The sequence below is a fragment of the Penicillium cosmopolitanum genome, assembly GCF_028827165.1.
Source record: "Penicillium cosmopolitanum strain IBT 29677 chromosome Unknown utg000003l:1.0-3747932.0:1.0-3751027.0, whole genome shotgun sequence".
NCBI lineage: Eukaryota > Fungi > Ascomycota > Eurotiomycetes > Eurotiales > Aspergillaceae > Penicillium > Penicillium cosmopolitanum.
In genome coordinates, this window is record NW_026622673.1 from 779,015 (window position 1) to 794,628 (window position 15,614).

At 47.5% G+C, this 15,614-nt stretch overlaps 2 protein-coding genes across 2 annotated transcripts; one reads left to right on the forward strand and one right to left on the reverse strand.

Moving 5' to 3' along the window:
- Positions 1-11,411: 11,411 nt before the first annotated feature.
- Positions 11,412-11,822, forward strand: N7509_000399 (uncharacterized protein; the record flags this gene model as incomplete). Its single annotated transcript, XM_056625046.1, has 2 exons — positions 11,412-11,582; positions 11,631-11,822. 2 exons carry the CDS (start codon positions 11,412-11,414, stop codon positions 11,820-11,822), a joined length of 363 nt encoding a protein of 120 aa, XP_056493628.1.
- A 64-nt stretch (positions 11,823-11,886) lies between these two features.
- N7509_000400 (uncharacterized protein) lies at positions 11,887-14,646 on the reverse strand (the record flags this gene model as incomplete). Its single annotated transcript, XM_056625047.1, has 3 exons — positions 11,887-13,396; positions 13,656-13,821; positions 13,875-14,646. 3 exons carry the CDS (start codon positions 14,644-14,646, stop codon positions 11,887-11,889), a joined length of 2,448 nt encoding a protein of 815 aa, XP_056493629.1.
- Positions 14,647-15,614: the final 968 nt, after the last annotated feature.

Sequence of the window (15,614 nt, forward strand, 5' to 3'; positions counted from 1 at the left end):
TCCTCCGTAAATATCACTCTATTAGTGGTATCCAATGAGTGCATCAATATTTACGACCCACAGGCTTCTGGAAGCCAAGGCCAATTATCAACCAATCATTTCATTGAAGACTTGTAGGCATGTGGGCTATTCATGGCACCAATTGGCTCATATTTCATTGCCCACCTTCCCGTGTCCACCTGGTTCCCAGAAGATTAATGTGGGTATTGCCATACGTAAATACGAGGCTGACGGGATTGTATCAGAGTAGGCTAATAGTGTACGGACTAGTATTTATTCAAGGCGAATGAGATCAAGCGGAACCAATTTGGAATAACGAGATTAATTGATTGATTCCCCGGTCGGTTAAGCGATCTCAGGGGTTTTATAATCAAGCTATAGCGTGTTATGACCCCATACTTTCGATCTCGTACGAATAGTTACTAAGGGAAACTGGGTGAACGATGAATAAGACTATCCCGAAGTGCCCTAGTGGTAAGTTACCACTCCATGCGCTGACAGATTGTTCTACTGAGAACGTAAACGATCTAGTGACTCACTAACTATACAAGGAGCTCTTTCGTGAGATTTGGGCTGTGCGAATCAGTCCACGCTGCACCATAGCTTGTATCTGCTTGATATTGTGTAGGCGTAATGGATTTTCTCTGATATACGAGTTAGGCAATGAAGAATCCTGCCGTTTGGCTGGCCGGGATCTAGGGTCGCAATATGGTATGGTGTTTGCCTGTCTTTGATGAGGTGTTCGTTGCGTGGAGTAACGGGCTCATCACTGGTGAGTGAAATGAAATGACATGACCTCGTCGCCTCATCCGTTGCATTAAAGGGCGGACTCACGGTGGTGAATGGTGATAACCGTCGTTGGTTCTTTTCTGCGGCATCCTCATGACTGTTGAAACAATGCCAACAGCCAAAAAACATTTTTCATGTTCTTGATCACCAGGAACAAAATGCAATGTCTCTGAGAGCTGCTTTGAATCAATGATGAAATGTTGAGCCAGTTATCATTGAAAAGTAGTTTTTGTTTGAGCCCTCACAATCTATAATGATGATCTCATTGACGCAGGCTGAATTCCTGGCTGAATTGCTATAAATACCCGGTCCTTCGCCAGCAGAACAGTCGTTCGCAAGCATTCCTTTGTGATTCTGGATCAGAGAATGTCGAACGTGATTCGTCTCCGCGGCTACTATTTGGTATGGATTGACCTCCAAACCATGCAATGAAATGAACTGACCTCTTATATCGCAATAGCCTAACCTTTCTCGATAATAAAGTCTTCGAACAGTGAGTGTAGCTGCCCAGTCATTTAAAATTATGCTAACGCGGAAGATGCTCAATATTAGCCCCACCTCCGCTATTCCGCTGAGCACCCATTGAAGAACCTTCCGGGATCCTGAATGGACCAAGCTGCGAACACAGTGAGTTACAATTTGCCTTTGGACTGCCTAGTGATGATTGATGATAAATAGATGTCATCCTTTATACAGTCCCCTTGGCCTTGTCAGAATGCAGTGCACAGCAAGAACCGACAACGTAACTTCAAAAACGAAGGCAAAATTAAGAGCAGATATCATGTGCTGACGGCCCCTTGTATAAAATAACGAACTTTCTATCGCGAGTCGCTCAATGTCTCCTAGGTCACCCTAATGCATTGTCCCTGCCCATTCCCAACACCCGGTACTGCATTTTCAATCTCCGTACGAGTATTATCCGTTCGTGGCTCCCTGTTGTTGAATAAAGATCGCTGATGATTATATTTCTTCATAGGGCGAGTGCTAATATTATACTCGACCTGACCGGGCTATGTTCCCTCGTCGTCCTCGAAACTAAACCAGCTGCACCAGCCTGATGGGCCAGGCCACTGAATCTCACTACGATTGCGCCTTTTTTTGTTTTTGAAGACGTGGTTGACACGGCCACTTCACATGGCTTATTAGCTGGCCCAATTCAGAAAGGCTTGATGTCCTCTGATTAGCCATGCAGTAAAATATCAGAGTGTTTTCATTTCGTCTCTTCCGCATTACCCTGTCCGAACAAAGGTTGACAGTCAATGTATTAGTAACTCGCAATATTCTGACGGCTATGAACCTCCTGCCCCACGTCCGATCCGAAGGCTTGTCGGTGGCCATGAGCCGGTCTCACTGTTGACCGAGCGAGCCATCGGAGTATCCGCGACAACGAAGAGAAGCCGAGACTCGACGGCCACAGAAAAGGACAGCTATTTCCCCGAAGAGCATCAATCAGAAAATTGAAACGAGCTATTGGCAATAGTCTAAAGGCCAGATATTTCAACCCCTGATTGCAGCTGAGCAAACGATAAGACAAGCCGTGGCTAAGGTCTACACTAGATCCCTGGCCGCGAGAGCAGTCATTTTCAGGCCGGGGCGAAGTTTGTCGCAAACAAAATACCATGAATCTCCCGTCCAGTGGTACTTTGCTCTGACACGGTTGAAGATCTGCCCAGAGTCGTGCATTGGCAGATATGGCTACATCCATTCCCCGTAGTACAGAGTGATCCCGGGCCCTCGCGCACGTGGGATCGAACTGACGCCTGCTATCTCGTCTCTGAATTGCCTATGCTGATGCCAGACTATATTTACGGCAAGTTTCTACCACTCCTCAACCACCAGACACCATGCTGACTTCGGATGGCAGTGAAACACAACCTTGGTTCGGCCTTTCCCACGAGTCCGGCCTAGGTGCTGTTCGCGGCTGGTAACAGGAGATCTCATCTCAGGCATGAGCACGGTGAGTGACAAACGACCATCTTGCGCCAGCTGCGGATAATCGGTGCTAGATTGAATGCACCCTCCTCGATGTCATCACCGAACGCCATGAACTCATCAGCAGAAGCAGCCTCGTAAAGTATGGCCACTCGATTGCCGCAACGGTTACAATTGCTCAATTATGACTCGAAAGATGCCAGGTCAGTTTGTGATAACTCGTGGATAAGATGTAATTGTTGACCTCGAAAGTAGCAGTCATGTTTTTGTCAGTGGGGATGTCACGTGTGTCCGACGCGAGACGCTGCGACGCGTCAGTACACGGCCTCGTCGCCTGTGGCAGACGTCTGAATACCCCCGGATGCTGCCATGGGTCGGCATGCTCAAGTGACTACGGAAAATTGGTTTCATTTTAATCATGAGGTGACCAAGAGGTAAAAATCAACCGTAGAAAACACGAAATCACCCGAAAAATCCAGCGGGCTTTGATCCGTTTTTCTGATGAAAGGTCATCTGAATGTATCCTACAGGAATCGAACCGGAGCCGTGATTAGAAAGTAAATGCAGCAAGTTCCATTAGACCAGATTGGGAGCGGTGCTGGCAGCGCGAATTTTGCTTAATCATAATCATACCCGCCGTTTTTCCGGACACGCACCCAGCCAGATCAGCGTTTTGAGCTCCACAAGTGTCTTTCATTCGATCAGGCCGTCACAAAATGATAAATGAATTATGTTCGGAAGAATCAAGCTTTCTATCACTGTTATTCTGGTGGTTCGTTCCCGATTTTACCGCCGATGGTGTGATTAATAGCACCGGTCTAGGGATATATATATTGGATATTAAGCTGACATATAGCGACACTACCTCAGATACAGAATATCGCCAAACAGCACGCGACGAAGCTCGAGCCGAGAGAATGTCACACAGAAGACCGACCGGAGTATGTACTACCATATCGAATCTAATATGTAGAAATCATCATTTCGCATTGTTTATTAACTTTTGCATTCGTGAGGGAATAAAGATCCCCACTATGACGGCGATGAGTGTTACCGTTGGCCACCACTTCACCGCCTGGGGTCACCCGCACTGCCCATCAATATGTTGATTCCCGATTCACTGGTCCGGTCCCCATCACCATCATCACCAACTCTCAACCGTTACTCACCTCCCGCCCTCACCTCCAGCCCTTACCATCAACACGCCAGCACACCACCTACTCACCGTCGAAACTCCGCATCTCCCTACTTTCGGACAAAATCTGCTGCCACTGCTAGCCAGCAGACACGAGTATTCACACCAATGGACCACTTTGCATTTCAGCCGCCATCCAGATTGGCCACCCCGCTATCAACCATGACTCAATGCTCTAATTCACAATTCATGGAAGTGAATGTCCATTCTAGAAGGTCAGGGCGTCTTTGAGCGCTACAAAGTGCATTGCTCGGAGCAGGGCCATTTACAGTGGCATTTACATACAATACTCAAGTCATTCTAGACCATGTATTATTGGATTCTTGATTTCTATCGGTTGTTTGGAGCAGGTCTTGGCTTCTTCGAGGTCCCAGACGGACCCGAATACTAGTCTCTGACACCACGAAGAGGTGCCTGCAATCGCCAGAGGATCAGGACGAGGACCGCGGCGCCACGGGTCGCCTAATGAGCGCAAATTTGATAACGCAGGGCTCAAGGCTGCATGGAAGCTCAAGATTATACAATCACAGGGCTCAGGGCTGTGAGGGAGAACTTGGTATCGCAGCGGTCTCCTGCGGGTCTCCCTTGGTTTCGCAGCGTCCCCTGCGGAGGCTCTTGATGTCGCGGAGGTCCCCGCGGAGCACATTTGTACAACACAGGGCTCATTGGCTGTGAGGGAGCGCATTTATACAACACAGGGCTCATTGGCTGTGAGGGAGCACATTTATACAACACAGGGCTCATTGGCTGTGAAGGAGCGCACTTATACAACACAGGGCTCATTGGCTGTGAGGGAGCACATTTATACAACACAGGGCTCATTGGCTGTGAGGGAGTACATTTATACAACACAGGGCTCATTGGCTGTGAGGAAGCGCACTCTTACAATCGCAGGGCTCATTGCTGCGAGGGAGAACTTGTTGACGCAGCACTCTCCTGCGGAGAACTTGGTATCGCAGCGGTCTCCTGCGAGGCACACTTGATAACGCGGAGCCCGTCCCGCGAGGCACACTTGATCACGCAGAGCCCGTCCTGCGAAGAGTACTTGGTAACGCAGATCTTACCTGCAAAAGACACCCCAAGGCTGCGAGGCCCGGAGTGTGAGGAGGAAAGTCCTACTTTTCTTTTCGGCAGGAAAAGAGCGTCTTTTATGCTATTCGGAGTAGGGGTTTCGGCAGCGACCACTTGCGTACATTTTGCCGAGTCCAGAGATTTTGACTTCAAATTCGCACCGGGCGACCCTAATTTCGTGGGTGTTGAGGCGGTTTATCAACGTTGAAATAAGAAATTTCAAGAGTTTGGGGCGGAGAGCGGGTGGAGTGGCACGCCCCACCTGGCCCCTTGGCTCTCGGGGGTCTAGGCCTGACAAATAAAATGCCTCAACGTTGTTGACAAAGGTCAAACGACTTTCAACTTGGCTGGTAAGTTCGAAAGAATAGGCTGACTCTGGCAAATCGACTGACCATACCCTAGAACTTGTGTTTGTAGACTTTACCATCGTAGATGCCTCGATGCATGCTCCCAATTTTGGACGCATCTACCCTTCCTCACTACATTTATCTAATATAGGTACTGAATGAACGAATCTTCAATTAAATCATCAGTTCGATTGACCCCTGCCAGAATGGTCCGAATTTAGCCAGCACGATGTGCATGCAGATGAATGTTTTTCTAGCAGGACACGTTGAAAGTGACATTTTAGCTGCACCGATCGCTGGGCGCTGACTTGCAAGTCCAACCGCGAAGCCAACTTTCTGCGAGCCGCGGATTGGGACGTTCACTTCGTGCAGATAGCTTGTATGTCAGCGTTTGTCCTGTTGAAAATCTGTTGAAGTGTTGCCAAATGCTTATTGCGCCCCGCTTCTTTGAATTTTCACAATGTGAGACCAGATATGGCTGGCCTAGGCTCAGGGCGATGGCCTCTTCCACTGCGGGCATTTGCTCGCCGGATCTATTTTCACACATGTAGAGTGTCACACCCGTCACGAATCATATTAAGAGCGACTCCCGTCCTAATTTTCAAACAGATCTATTTGTCGGCAGCACCCCGCTTGATTCGATACGCGACTATGGGAGCTATTCGAAAAATTCCACGCACCCGGCAGATGCCAGACTTCCGACGTCGATTGCAGCGCGCACTGTCCTTGTCATCCTCGGAGTCCGAATACAGCCGAAGCCCACCCCGATCTCTGTCTGGAGACACCACCGAGGAAGAGCCATCGACCCCCCTCGAACAAGAACGACAAAGCTGTTCCGCAACAGGGCGATCCTCCCAATACCCACGATCACGGGGTACTACCGAGTCCTCAATACGGCGGACACTTATCTCAGCCCAGAGATAGCAACGTGCTTACCCTCACATGCCTCGCAGAGTTAGTCCGAGTCATCCCTTATCGTGAAAGCAAAGTGTTTACTAACAGATGATACTTCAAGACTAGACGTGCGAGTGAAGTGAGTTTTACATTCCCTCCAAGCAATGAACAAAGGGCTAACCTAAGGCCAGATCCCTAGATTGTAAATTGACGGACCAAAATAAGTGTATCGAGGATCTCCGCAATGACCTGGCAGACCTTCTTCACCGGCTGGAGGCTGTCGAGGCGGAAGTAGAGGAGCGGATGAAGAGCGATATGACTGATACGCCAGATGGGCCGGAGCAGAAGACGGTGTGGACCCGGCAGTCGCAGCGGGGATGAAATCGACAGGCTTGGGACGGGCTTGGGGGCCTCTGAGAACATTATCTATGCATAAATTCATCAAGCATTCGTCATATGGGCTCTCTCACGCTGAGTACACTCTTGCCTTACGATTACCAATTGTACAATGTTCGGATCAGGACTCTTGTTGTGTTTTAAATAGGTGGTACGCAATGAAATCTGTCTTCTGCGAATACAGCAAAGGCCTTGCAAATGGACCTTTCATGGATATACCTACCCACCGAGTCAGTCGATATTACAGATTGCACGGAGGTACAGTTTTGCTCAGTGGCCGAGTCTATATACCAATTCGTCCCTTCGGTAAGTCTTTCCGGTACGGCGGCAACGCGACACGAATGACGCGATTATTCTTTGATTTTACATGAACGATGATGAATTCTGAAGAGAAACTTTGACACAAATAGCATGGCCCAGGTGAAAAGCATGGCACCTTGTTCTGAAACACATCCTACTGATGAGTAATTGGTTTATGAGAAGAAGTCACGCGCACCTGAGAAACGCCCAAAACCTGAACCGAGATGGCGGCTTTCACCCTGCTGGACCCCTCAAGCTTCATCGCTAGCTTTGCCTGAACCAACCAAGACTTCTCTCCCATCTGTTGTAGCATGTAATCGACGGGATTGCACGACGTATCGATAGAGGTGTCAAGCTCTATCTCGAAGTTTCTTCGGATCTATCGACACATGAATCCAAATGAACCCCATCGAATACTCAAAGCAGGCTGGATCTGCATTCCCCGAGGTCACAAGCGTGTTGAAAAGAGGTCCCATCGTGGTTGATGGGAGGCCAGCGCAAAGGTACCTCGAATATTGACCACTTGCCGTCCGTTTTCCCTTACTGATCGTCTTAATCTCATCGGTTGACTGTGGATCGAGAATAACCGAATCTGAGATCCAGTATTCAGTTGACCAATTATAGAAGAGTAGAAAGCTTTTCCCGGCCAGCAAGTTCTTAAAACGAAGTATGCTCTCCCGGACTTTGGAAGGCCTTTTCCAGTCTGGTAAGCCAGGGAGAATAATCTTCATATCTGTCAGGTTTCCTGTATGAAGAAATCCAACTTGATACTCCTCCGGTCTCAGATTCGTCAAGTAGGCCGGAGGTATCACGATTACACTTCTATTCTGCATAGAAACGAATTTGCCTGCCCTGTCAGGTCTGTTGGAAGGGTGATCTTGTGGTATGATGGTGGACTGCAAGGTAGTGTTGATGCTCTGGCCACAGAGTTTCGACTGCTCCCATTTCCAGACAAGCTCCTCGGTTTTCGAATATAAGAAAGGAAACCTGTTCACAAAAGCTTCAGGGGAGCGATACACCGGAAGTTGAGGCTTGTCTTTATCAGGATTAGCTTTTAAGTTTGCCATAGCCCGAATAAGATATCACATACCGACGGGCTTTTTACGGAAGCGATTGAAGTCGAGCTTTAAGTGTCTATACAATGGTTTGCCATCGAGATCCATTTTTTCGTAGTCGTAAATACAGAATGGACCGGAAAGCAATGCACTGAAGCTGGGATAGACAAACCGGCGATCCAACGGCTTGTATAGGGGGATAATATAGTGTAAAAAAAACCAAGATACTTATATACAAGATGATGTCGAGAGAAAAGCAATCACGCCGAGTTATGCAGCTATGCAGTAATAGCGGCAAGTTTTCGAAAGCAGATCTTAAAATTGGATGGTGATGGATCATAATTTAGATCATTCAGTGATAGTTCACCTAACGCTATGCCGTTGAGACTTGAACTGATTCCACCCGTACAGCAACTAATGATTCACAAACACAAATCTCGGCCCCTCTCAGCCCCAGCAGGGAGGCCAAAGGTCGAAACGTTGTAATTGTGGAAAGAGGTTCTCAGTCTCGCCACAGACAAGGCTTTTTAGGTACAGTACTGTATACGCTGCATAGGACTCAGAATAGCCATAGGGCTAGCTATACCATCAAACCGATTTCGGTAACTCCAGTTTTTTTTTACTACGGCAGAGCATGCATCATTCTTTCCGATAATTTTACCGCAGCCTACTATCTAGGTCATGATACGAGAAAAGATCTTTGAAGTGGTCCTTCCTATTCGAATTAAGAGACTAGATTTTTTTCGTATCTTATCATCAAGTCAATATATCAACCCCTTATAGGTCATCCGTTGTGCCATAGGTCCGACAGAAACATAAAATACATTGATATACAATTCTTCTCGGCGGCCACCCCGACAAATATCCTGCCACGCTTTGACATGAAACATTTCCGTGACCAGGATGCGATCGGGCTTTGATTGCATGATTTCAGAGACCATTTTGATATCTTCTTCTATACCTTGAATCGGATGTCTGCTGTAAAACACATTTGCAAAGGTAATGGCCAAATCACGAATGGTGCTGTTGGCAGATGGCTTGATTCCCAAAACCAGAGAGATTCTGGGAAGAAGGAGCGGATCTAATGATAAGAATGCATGGGTGTAATATTTGATCACCTCTGCTCTGTTGTTGACACGGATTCTCTGAGGAATTATCGCAGCAACCCTGACTTCTTCGTTCTGGAACGCCGTTTGAAGGCTTGTGAGAATGGACTGTAGCTGCCTCGTCGAGAGATGAGAGGAGAATATTGGTGGCAATCTGAGATGCTCCAGCATGGCAGAACAGAATAGCTCGTCAGGTAACCAGATCTCTTTCGACTCGTAGCCCCGTATATGCAGAGCATCAATACCCATGAAAGCGTAGCATATCAGAGCGATACTGGCTCCATACCAAATGGTCTGTAAGGAAACCAGGGTTGTTGAAAGCACGTTTGGACAAAGCTAGACTCTTGCGATCAATATTGTCCGAGAAGGAACAGAACATATCGGATCTACATTTCCAAATCTTCACATGACATAATATGCAAACCCTGAGATTCGCTCAAAGCTTCACGAATATCACTAAGCCAGGACTGCTGCTGACAATAATACAAGACGAAAACTCTTCTCCCAGTCATGATCATTACGGTATATGATGGACCACAAGGCACCCTTATCACCAGGGAGCATTGCAATAACGAACAAGTAGTGAAGTGCCAGTAAGAGCTGATGAAAAGTGTGGGGGCTCTCGGCTGAAAGAGTACCATTCGTTGGGGCTTGTGTGGGAACTCGAGGTGGCAAGGAAACCTGGCTGCTGTCAGCGGGGAGAAATACAATAGTGGGCAGTAGGATCGCACACCGGAAGTGTCATATTGAAGTATGGTTGCTTCAGACGGGTGCTAGCGGAGCTTGGGTGCTCCTCAGGCTCTACACTATCGACGAAAGAATCGTGGGTCTGGAAAGCTCTGGGTAATGAAACAGCATTGACGGGTGGAGATTGAAATTCCTGCCCTGGTTGATCGGCACTTCGCACATCCGGAGGGATGTTCTGTATTTAAGGCTTAGGAGGGATCCGCTATGTAGTGCACGCGCACTCCTTCCCCTCCTTTAACAAATGAGCCCACCCGTTGCATCCCGTTCACCAGCGAAGACTCTCCAACGACGCTGGCAATGACTCGGATGCAGACGAGACTGCACCAGCCTCATGCTCTACCGCCATTAGACCAAAGGTAAGTGTTCTCCAAACACCCCGCAAACAAAACTCAACGGTGTAATACAGATCTCTACCGCAGCGAGCAACCTCCCCACGATGCAAATCAAGCAAATCCTAGATTGCAATGTTAACCTCGCCCTATCTGCCCTAAGACTATTAGTTTTGTATCTATGTCTATGGGAAATTTATGTTGTTAAATCTGCGTACCATATCCCGGCTTGAAGATGAGCGGCGCCAGATATGCGAGTTTAATGAATCTCTGGAAGACGAGAATGATAAACTCCTGCAGTGTTGCAACCGACAGGCACTGGAGTTGGAGGATCGGAAACGGGCACTGAACACATTTCATGGCAGCGGCATGTCAGCCTTGCAAATCATTGATCTACCTTACTATCACATCGATAAACCCTGATGCATACACTGTAGTAAGCTCATTACCAGCATTTTGGCAGAAGAAATAAGTCACCGGGACAGAATTTGTGGTCTTCTTCCGAAAGCACTTCAATGCGTTGGTTCCAATCCGAGTTTCACGATGGATGCAGCCGATGTCATGATTACAGGCCACATAAGGTGCGGTAAACTGTGCTGCAGGAGTTGCATCTACAAGACATGCTTGTTCCTCAACCGAGTGCGGGGCATGGTCCCAGCTCCTTCGTCAGGTGACTAAAGGCGCTAAATATTTGGCTGAGAGTCCTAGGCCTCGCCAAAACCCGCCTGCTGTTTTATTAAGTGATGCTTCAATGTTCATGTTATTTGAGGGGAGTTGATTGTGTGTTGTGTTAAGTGTTGTCTAAGATACAAGTAGACCAAGAGACGGAGATACACGTATGCACGTGATCCCAGCCTCATTATCTCAGCAACCGGGGTATTCCAACAGCCAGAACCCGCGGTGGGCTGCTTGTGGGCGGGTAAGGAAATTGAAAACCCAACCCAAACCCGCGCTTGGCGAGGTCTAGCTGTGACGTTTCTTATTAAGACCCGTGAGCATGTGATATATCATGTGATATATCATGTGACTTTATGTGCCCAACGGTGTTGACACGCCCCGCTTAAACTTCTTTTTACCCCTCTTGATCGCATTTCAAATTATTTTGTCTCTTACAAGTATTCACATTTCTTCGGTCCATTGATGGAATCTGGCTGATATTTATCTAGGCCCAAGGAGCGGAGCCTCAATCCTCAATCATCCACCCATCCTCATTTTCTTTTTTTCCCCTCTCGCAGTCGCGTTCGCATTCGATGGAACCCCGAAAACTACCTGGCCCAGCCGAAGATATCCGAAAGGAAATTCAGGTATTAATACCACAACTTAAGACAGTGGAAGAAGATGAGAGTGGAAATAAGAAGTACAGTGGGGATACACTTTCGGAGCTCGTATCTCGAATGAAATCTGCTCTTCAAATCGATGGGGTAGGCATGAACGTCCAGCTATTTTTTGCGCATCGCTAACTCTATTAGAACTGGGAAGGACGTTTAAGATACTGGTCGAAGCGCACAAAACTAGACCTTCGAGATACGGCATACCTTATACCAATCCCAAATGAGATTGAAGTGAACGGGTGGTTCCTGAAGGACGGGTGGTTCGTACAAGTTAATAATAACCCAGTTGTCGGCGCAGGCGCAACTACTTTGGTCATCACGCCTCGTTGATTTTTTAAGCTGCAAATGATCGGTGAAGTAAACTGCTGTCATTATGAATGAAATTTGTTGTATATCATATTACTAAAACCGGACTCTTCGCAGCCCAAAAGGGATTCTGGTAGGCTGCGTCCGAATATCCTGCAGCTTGGCGATTATACAAGTCTTTGGGAAAAGTGGATGGTGACGAGTGATTACCTAAGAGACCTTGCTGCAGCATAGGGTTGCCCTGATGGTGTACTTGCCTATGGTCGGTCGGTGGTATTGGGTCAAAATTCCCTTGTAGCATATGACCGTCAGCTTGACTTGAGGTGGCCAAAAGTGGTTGGTTATAGTTTTCCTGTTGCCCTATACTGTCACTTTCGCCATTTGTCCAACGCCAAACCTGGCCCCAGAGGCTCGACGATGGGGTTCCGCGTTGCCGCAGGTTGGGGTGGCTTTGTGATTGCATGTTCCAGAGTTCACCCGAGTCAGTTGATCGTGGCAGGCGAGGGCTGCTTTGCAATACGTCAAGACTGAAGCTGAAGATTGGATCTATACTGGGGCTTCCATGTTGTCGTATGCCATCATTTCTATCATTTGTGAAACCAAAAACTTGATCCCAGAGATTCGAGGGTGATGGTTCGTGTTGCAGCGGGTTCAAATTGCCTTGCGGTGGGATAAACTGAGCCGATGTCGTCAGCTGTGGTGGATCAGAGTAGTTTCCCAGTTGCATGCTGTCGTTCCCATCGTCTCTCCAAGACCAAACTTGATCCCAGAGACTCGAGGGTAATGGTTCGTGTTGCAGCGGGTTCAAATTGCCTTGCGGTGGGATAAACTGAGCCGATGTCGTCAGCTGTGGTGGATCAGAGTAGTTTCCCAGTTGCATGCTGTCGTTCCCATCGTCTCTCCAAGACCAAACTTGATCCCAGAGACTCGAGGGTAATGGTTCGTGTTGCAGCGGGTTCAAATTGCCTTGCGGTGGGATAAACTGAGCCGATGTCGTCAGCTGTGGTGGATCAGAGTAGTTTCCCAGTTGCATGCTGTCGTTCCCATCGTCTCTCCAAGACCAAACTTGATCCCAGAGACTCGAGGGTAATGGTTCGTGTTGCAGCGGGTTCAAATTGCCTGGGACGTCCCAAACTAAACTCGGGGTGGTCCACCGGTCGGGTTCAGTTGGTGGCAGGATATGATCACTACCATCATGTTGGTTTCCTGGTAAAGATTGCAGTGTGGTTGGGGTGAAATTATACGACTCGAGTTCTCTGTCTTGGTGCTGACTGACAGGGCTGGAGTGATGACCAGACGTCGGCACGTAAGATAATTCGCGATCAAGAAATTGCTCAGAATCGCAAATCACATTTTGCTGACAAACATTACTTTCCAGGGGACAGGTCTTGTCGCTGACCATACAATCCATTGTTTCTTCGTTGTTTGTTGTGCCGGGAGAACATTCCATGGGGCTGGATGGAGAGTGCTCTTGAGAAGCACCATCGATTGTTAAGCTTAGTGGCGAATTAGAGACCGTACGAATTGATTCATTGGGTGTTTCAAGATGGTCGACTTTGAAGATTAGCTGGGGAAATATGAAAAGCTTGCTGGTGGTGCTATACTTTCTGGTGAGTCAGGTGACGCATTTCGACGGGACCTTTTTGGACATGTGCCGGACGGCTCATTTTTCCGTTTGTTGCTTGGCTGGATGATCGATTCGGTGTTGGTTATGTCAACAAGAAACCTTTCAAGCCCCGAGAGATCTTGAATCTTATACTTCGAAAAGTCATACCCCAGGCACTCGCAGATTTTCTCCAACCTATGGAATTGTCAATTAAATAGGGAATGTGCAAGATGCCCTGGACGCTGACGTACGATATACGATTTCTATAGATAGTTCGTATAATAGAAGGAATTGCGAAAGGAATTGTTATCACTTGTTGATCCTTTGGATAGAATCTTTTTTTCAGCTTTGCCTTCAAGTCATAGGGATCGATAGAGTAGTCATTGAATTGACTAAAAAAGTTGACCCGATGTTTGACTGGCATTGCCAAGAAATTAGATTCTATCATAAAAGTTGAAGCGCGCACATACCATTATAGATGATATCCCAACTACACAAGCCCCATGTAGTGCCAGACAAGATGTCAATGACCCTATTTGCCCATTTCGCACCACGAATCCGGCCCCTTAGGCTTTTTTCTGTAGCATGAGACCGGAAAATCGACCGCATAGCTTGAAAGACATGTTCTTTAGGGGCGACCTCCAGAGCCACTGCGCACATTGAACAGAATATGAGTTCTTGAAAGCATGCCAAAGCCGTAGTATCCATCTCTTCTCTCGGTATGCACTTGCTGTAATCAAGTAGGATCGACAACTCTGGAGTCGTAAGGGCTGATGTCGATAAGAACGTATGTTCTGGTAGGGTTGGCCCGGATACCAACTGATGAACAATCTCCTTTCGATTTAATTCACCAATGGCTGTCCATCTTTTCCAGTCATCTGATTCAGGGAGAATACTGATAAAAGATGCGAATGAGGACAAACGATGCAATTCACGTGTTGTGGCTTTCGTCGGCAAAGGAGTCCCTGCTGTGACTGGCAACTCACACTTGTTTCGTGGTTCGTAGAAGAATATTTGGAGTGAACTCTCAGGGATTCTCTGTTGATGATCAAAATCATCAGCAGAAACCTGTGTTTCAACGCCCTGTATGTAGTGAGAAGGATTCTGGCAGACTGTACAAGGCCTCTGGGCTTCAGGAGAAGACGGCGAATAGGCATTATCTAATTCAATAATGCGTAATTCTAGGTGCTTGATATAAGACGATTTATCACCTTTGCATTCTATCAGGCGATCGCAGGCCATGGTGCAGTGGACAGTAAATTCAAGAAGGCTTTGCACTGGGGAGGCAAAATCCACACACAACCTTGAAGAGGGGCGGGGACAGGCGCGATCGCCGGTGGCGGTGTGCCACTGAGGTGCGTTTTCATCACATGGCGCTAAAATGCCTTCGTTCACCTTTCCATGTTCTGGTTTTATCCCTTGCTTATTTTCTCCGGCTTTCCTTTGTCTTGATGTATTCACCAGCCATCTTCCCTCCATCTTTCCTCTATCGCCCCACCACCAACGCGCTATTCCATAAGTGAAAACATCTTGTTCATGCCAATTCTTCCTTCCGAAAATGGTGTTCCTACAAGACCTTTGAACAAGAAAAGAGCATTTGCTCCAGTGTTTGTTTTTACGCCACTGCTGATTCTATATTCTACGCTAACTAGATTTGTAGACCCGGGCTCCGGGCTGACGAATCTGGTTAGCGTTCTTCCTTCCTGCATGATCACATGCCACACTGCATCTACGCCAGTCTAGAACCGGATAGACTGCCACGTCCGCATACCACAGAGACTTCAGGAATCCGTATACGTAAGTACGATGACTAGATGGAATGCCGGTAAGTAAGATGACCTCTAGTTGTTGATTTAGAAGACGATGGTGCTAATAACTTGCACCTCCCGCCCTATCTCAATGCAACGTGTATTAAGAAATTTCCTTTTCTGCCACCAGGGCCTATAGCAACTGGCTATGTCTATGCAACTTTGATGTCACGGTCTTATTACTACATCTAACATGATAAACTTGGATATTTCCTCCGAGATACCATGTGTCACCTCCTCCAAAGACCAGGTTTCAATTCACCCAATTGGGTTTGCCTGGGCTCTCCAGTGTGAATATTGACCCTGTTCACAAACAACAGTGTCATAGATGCCAGCCCCATTATTAGGTAATGTGATCCATTGCAGGGAGCTGCTTTGGCAAAAAAAGGACCTTGGAAAAAT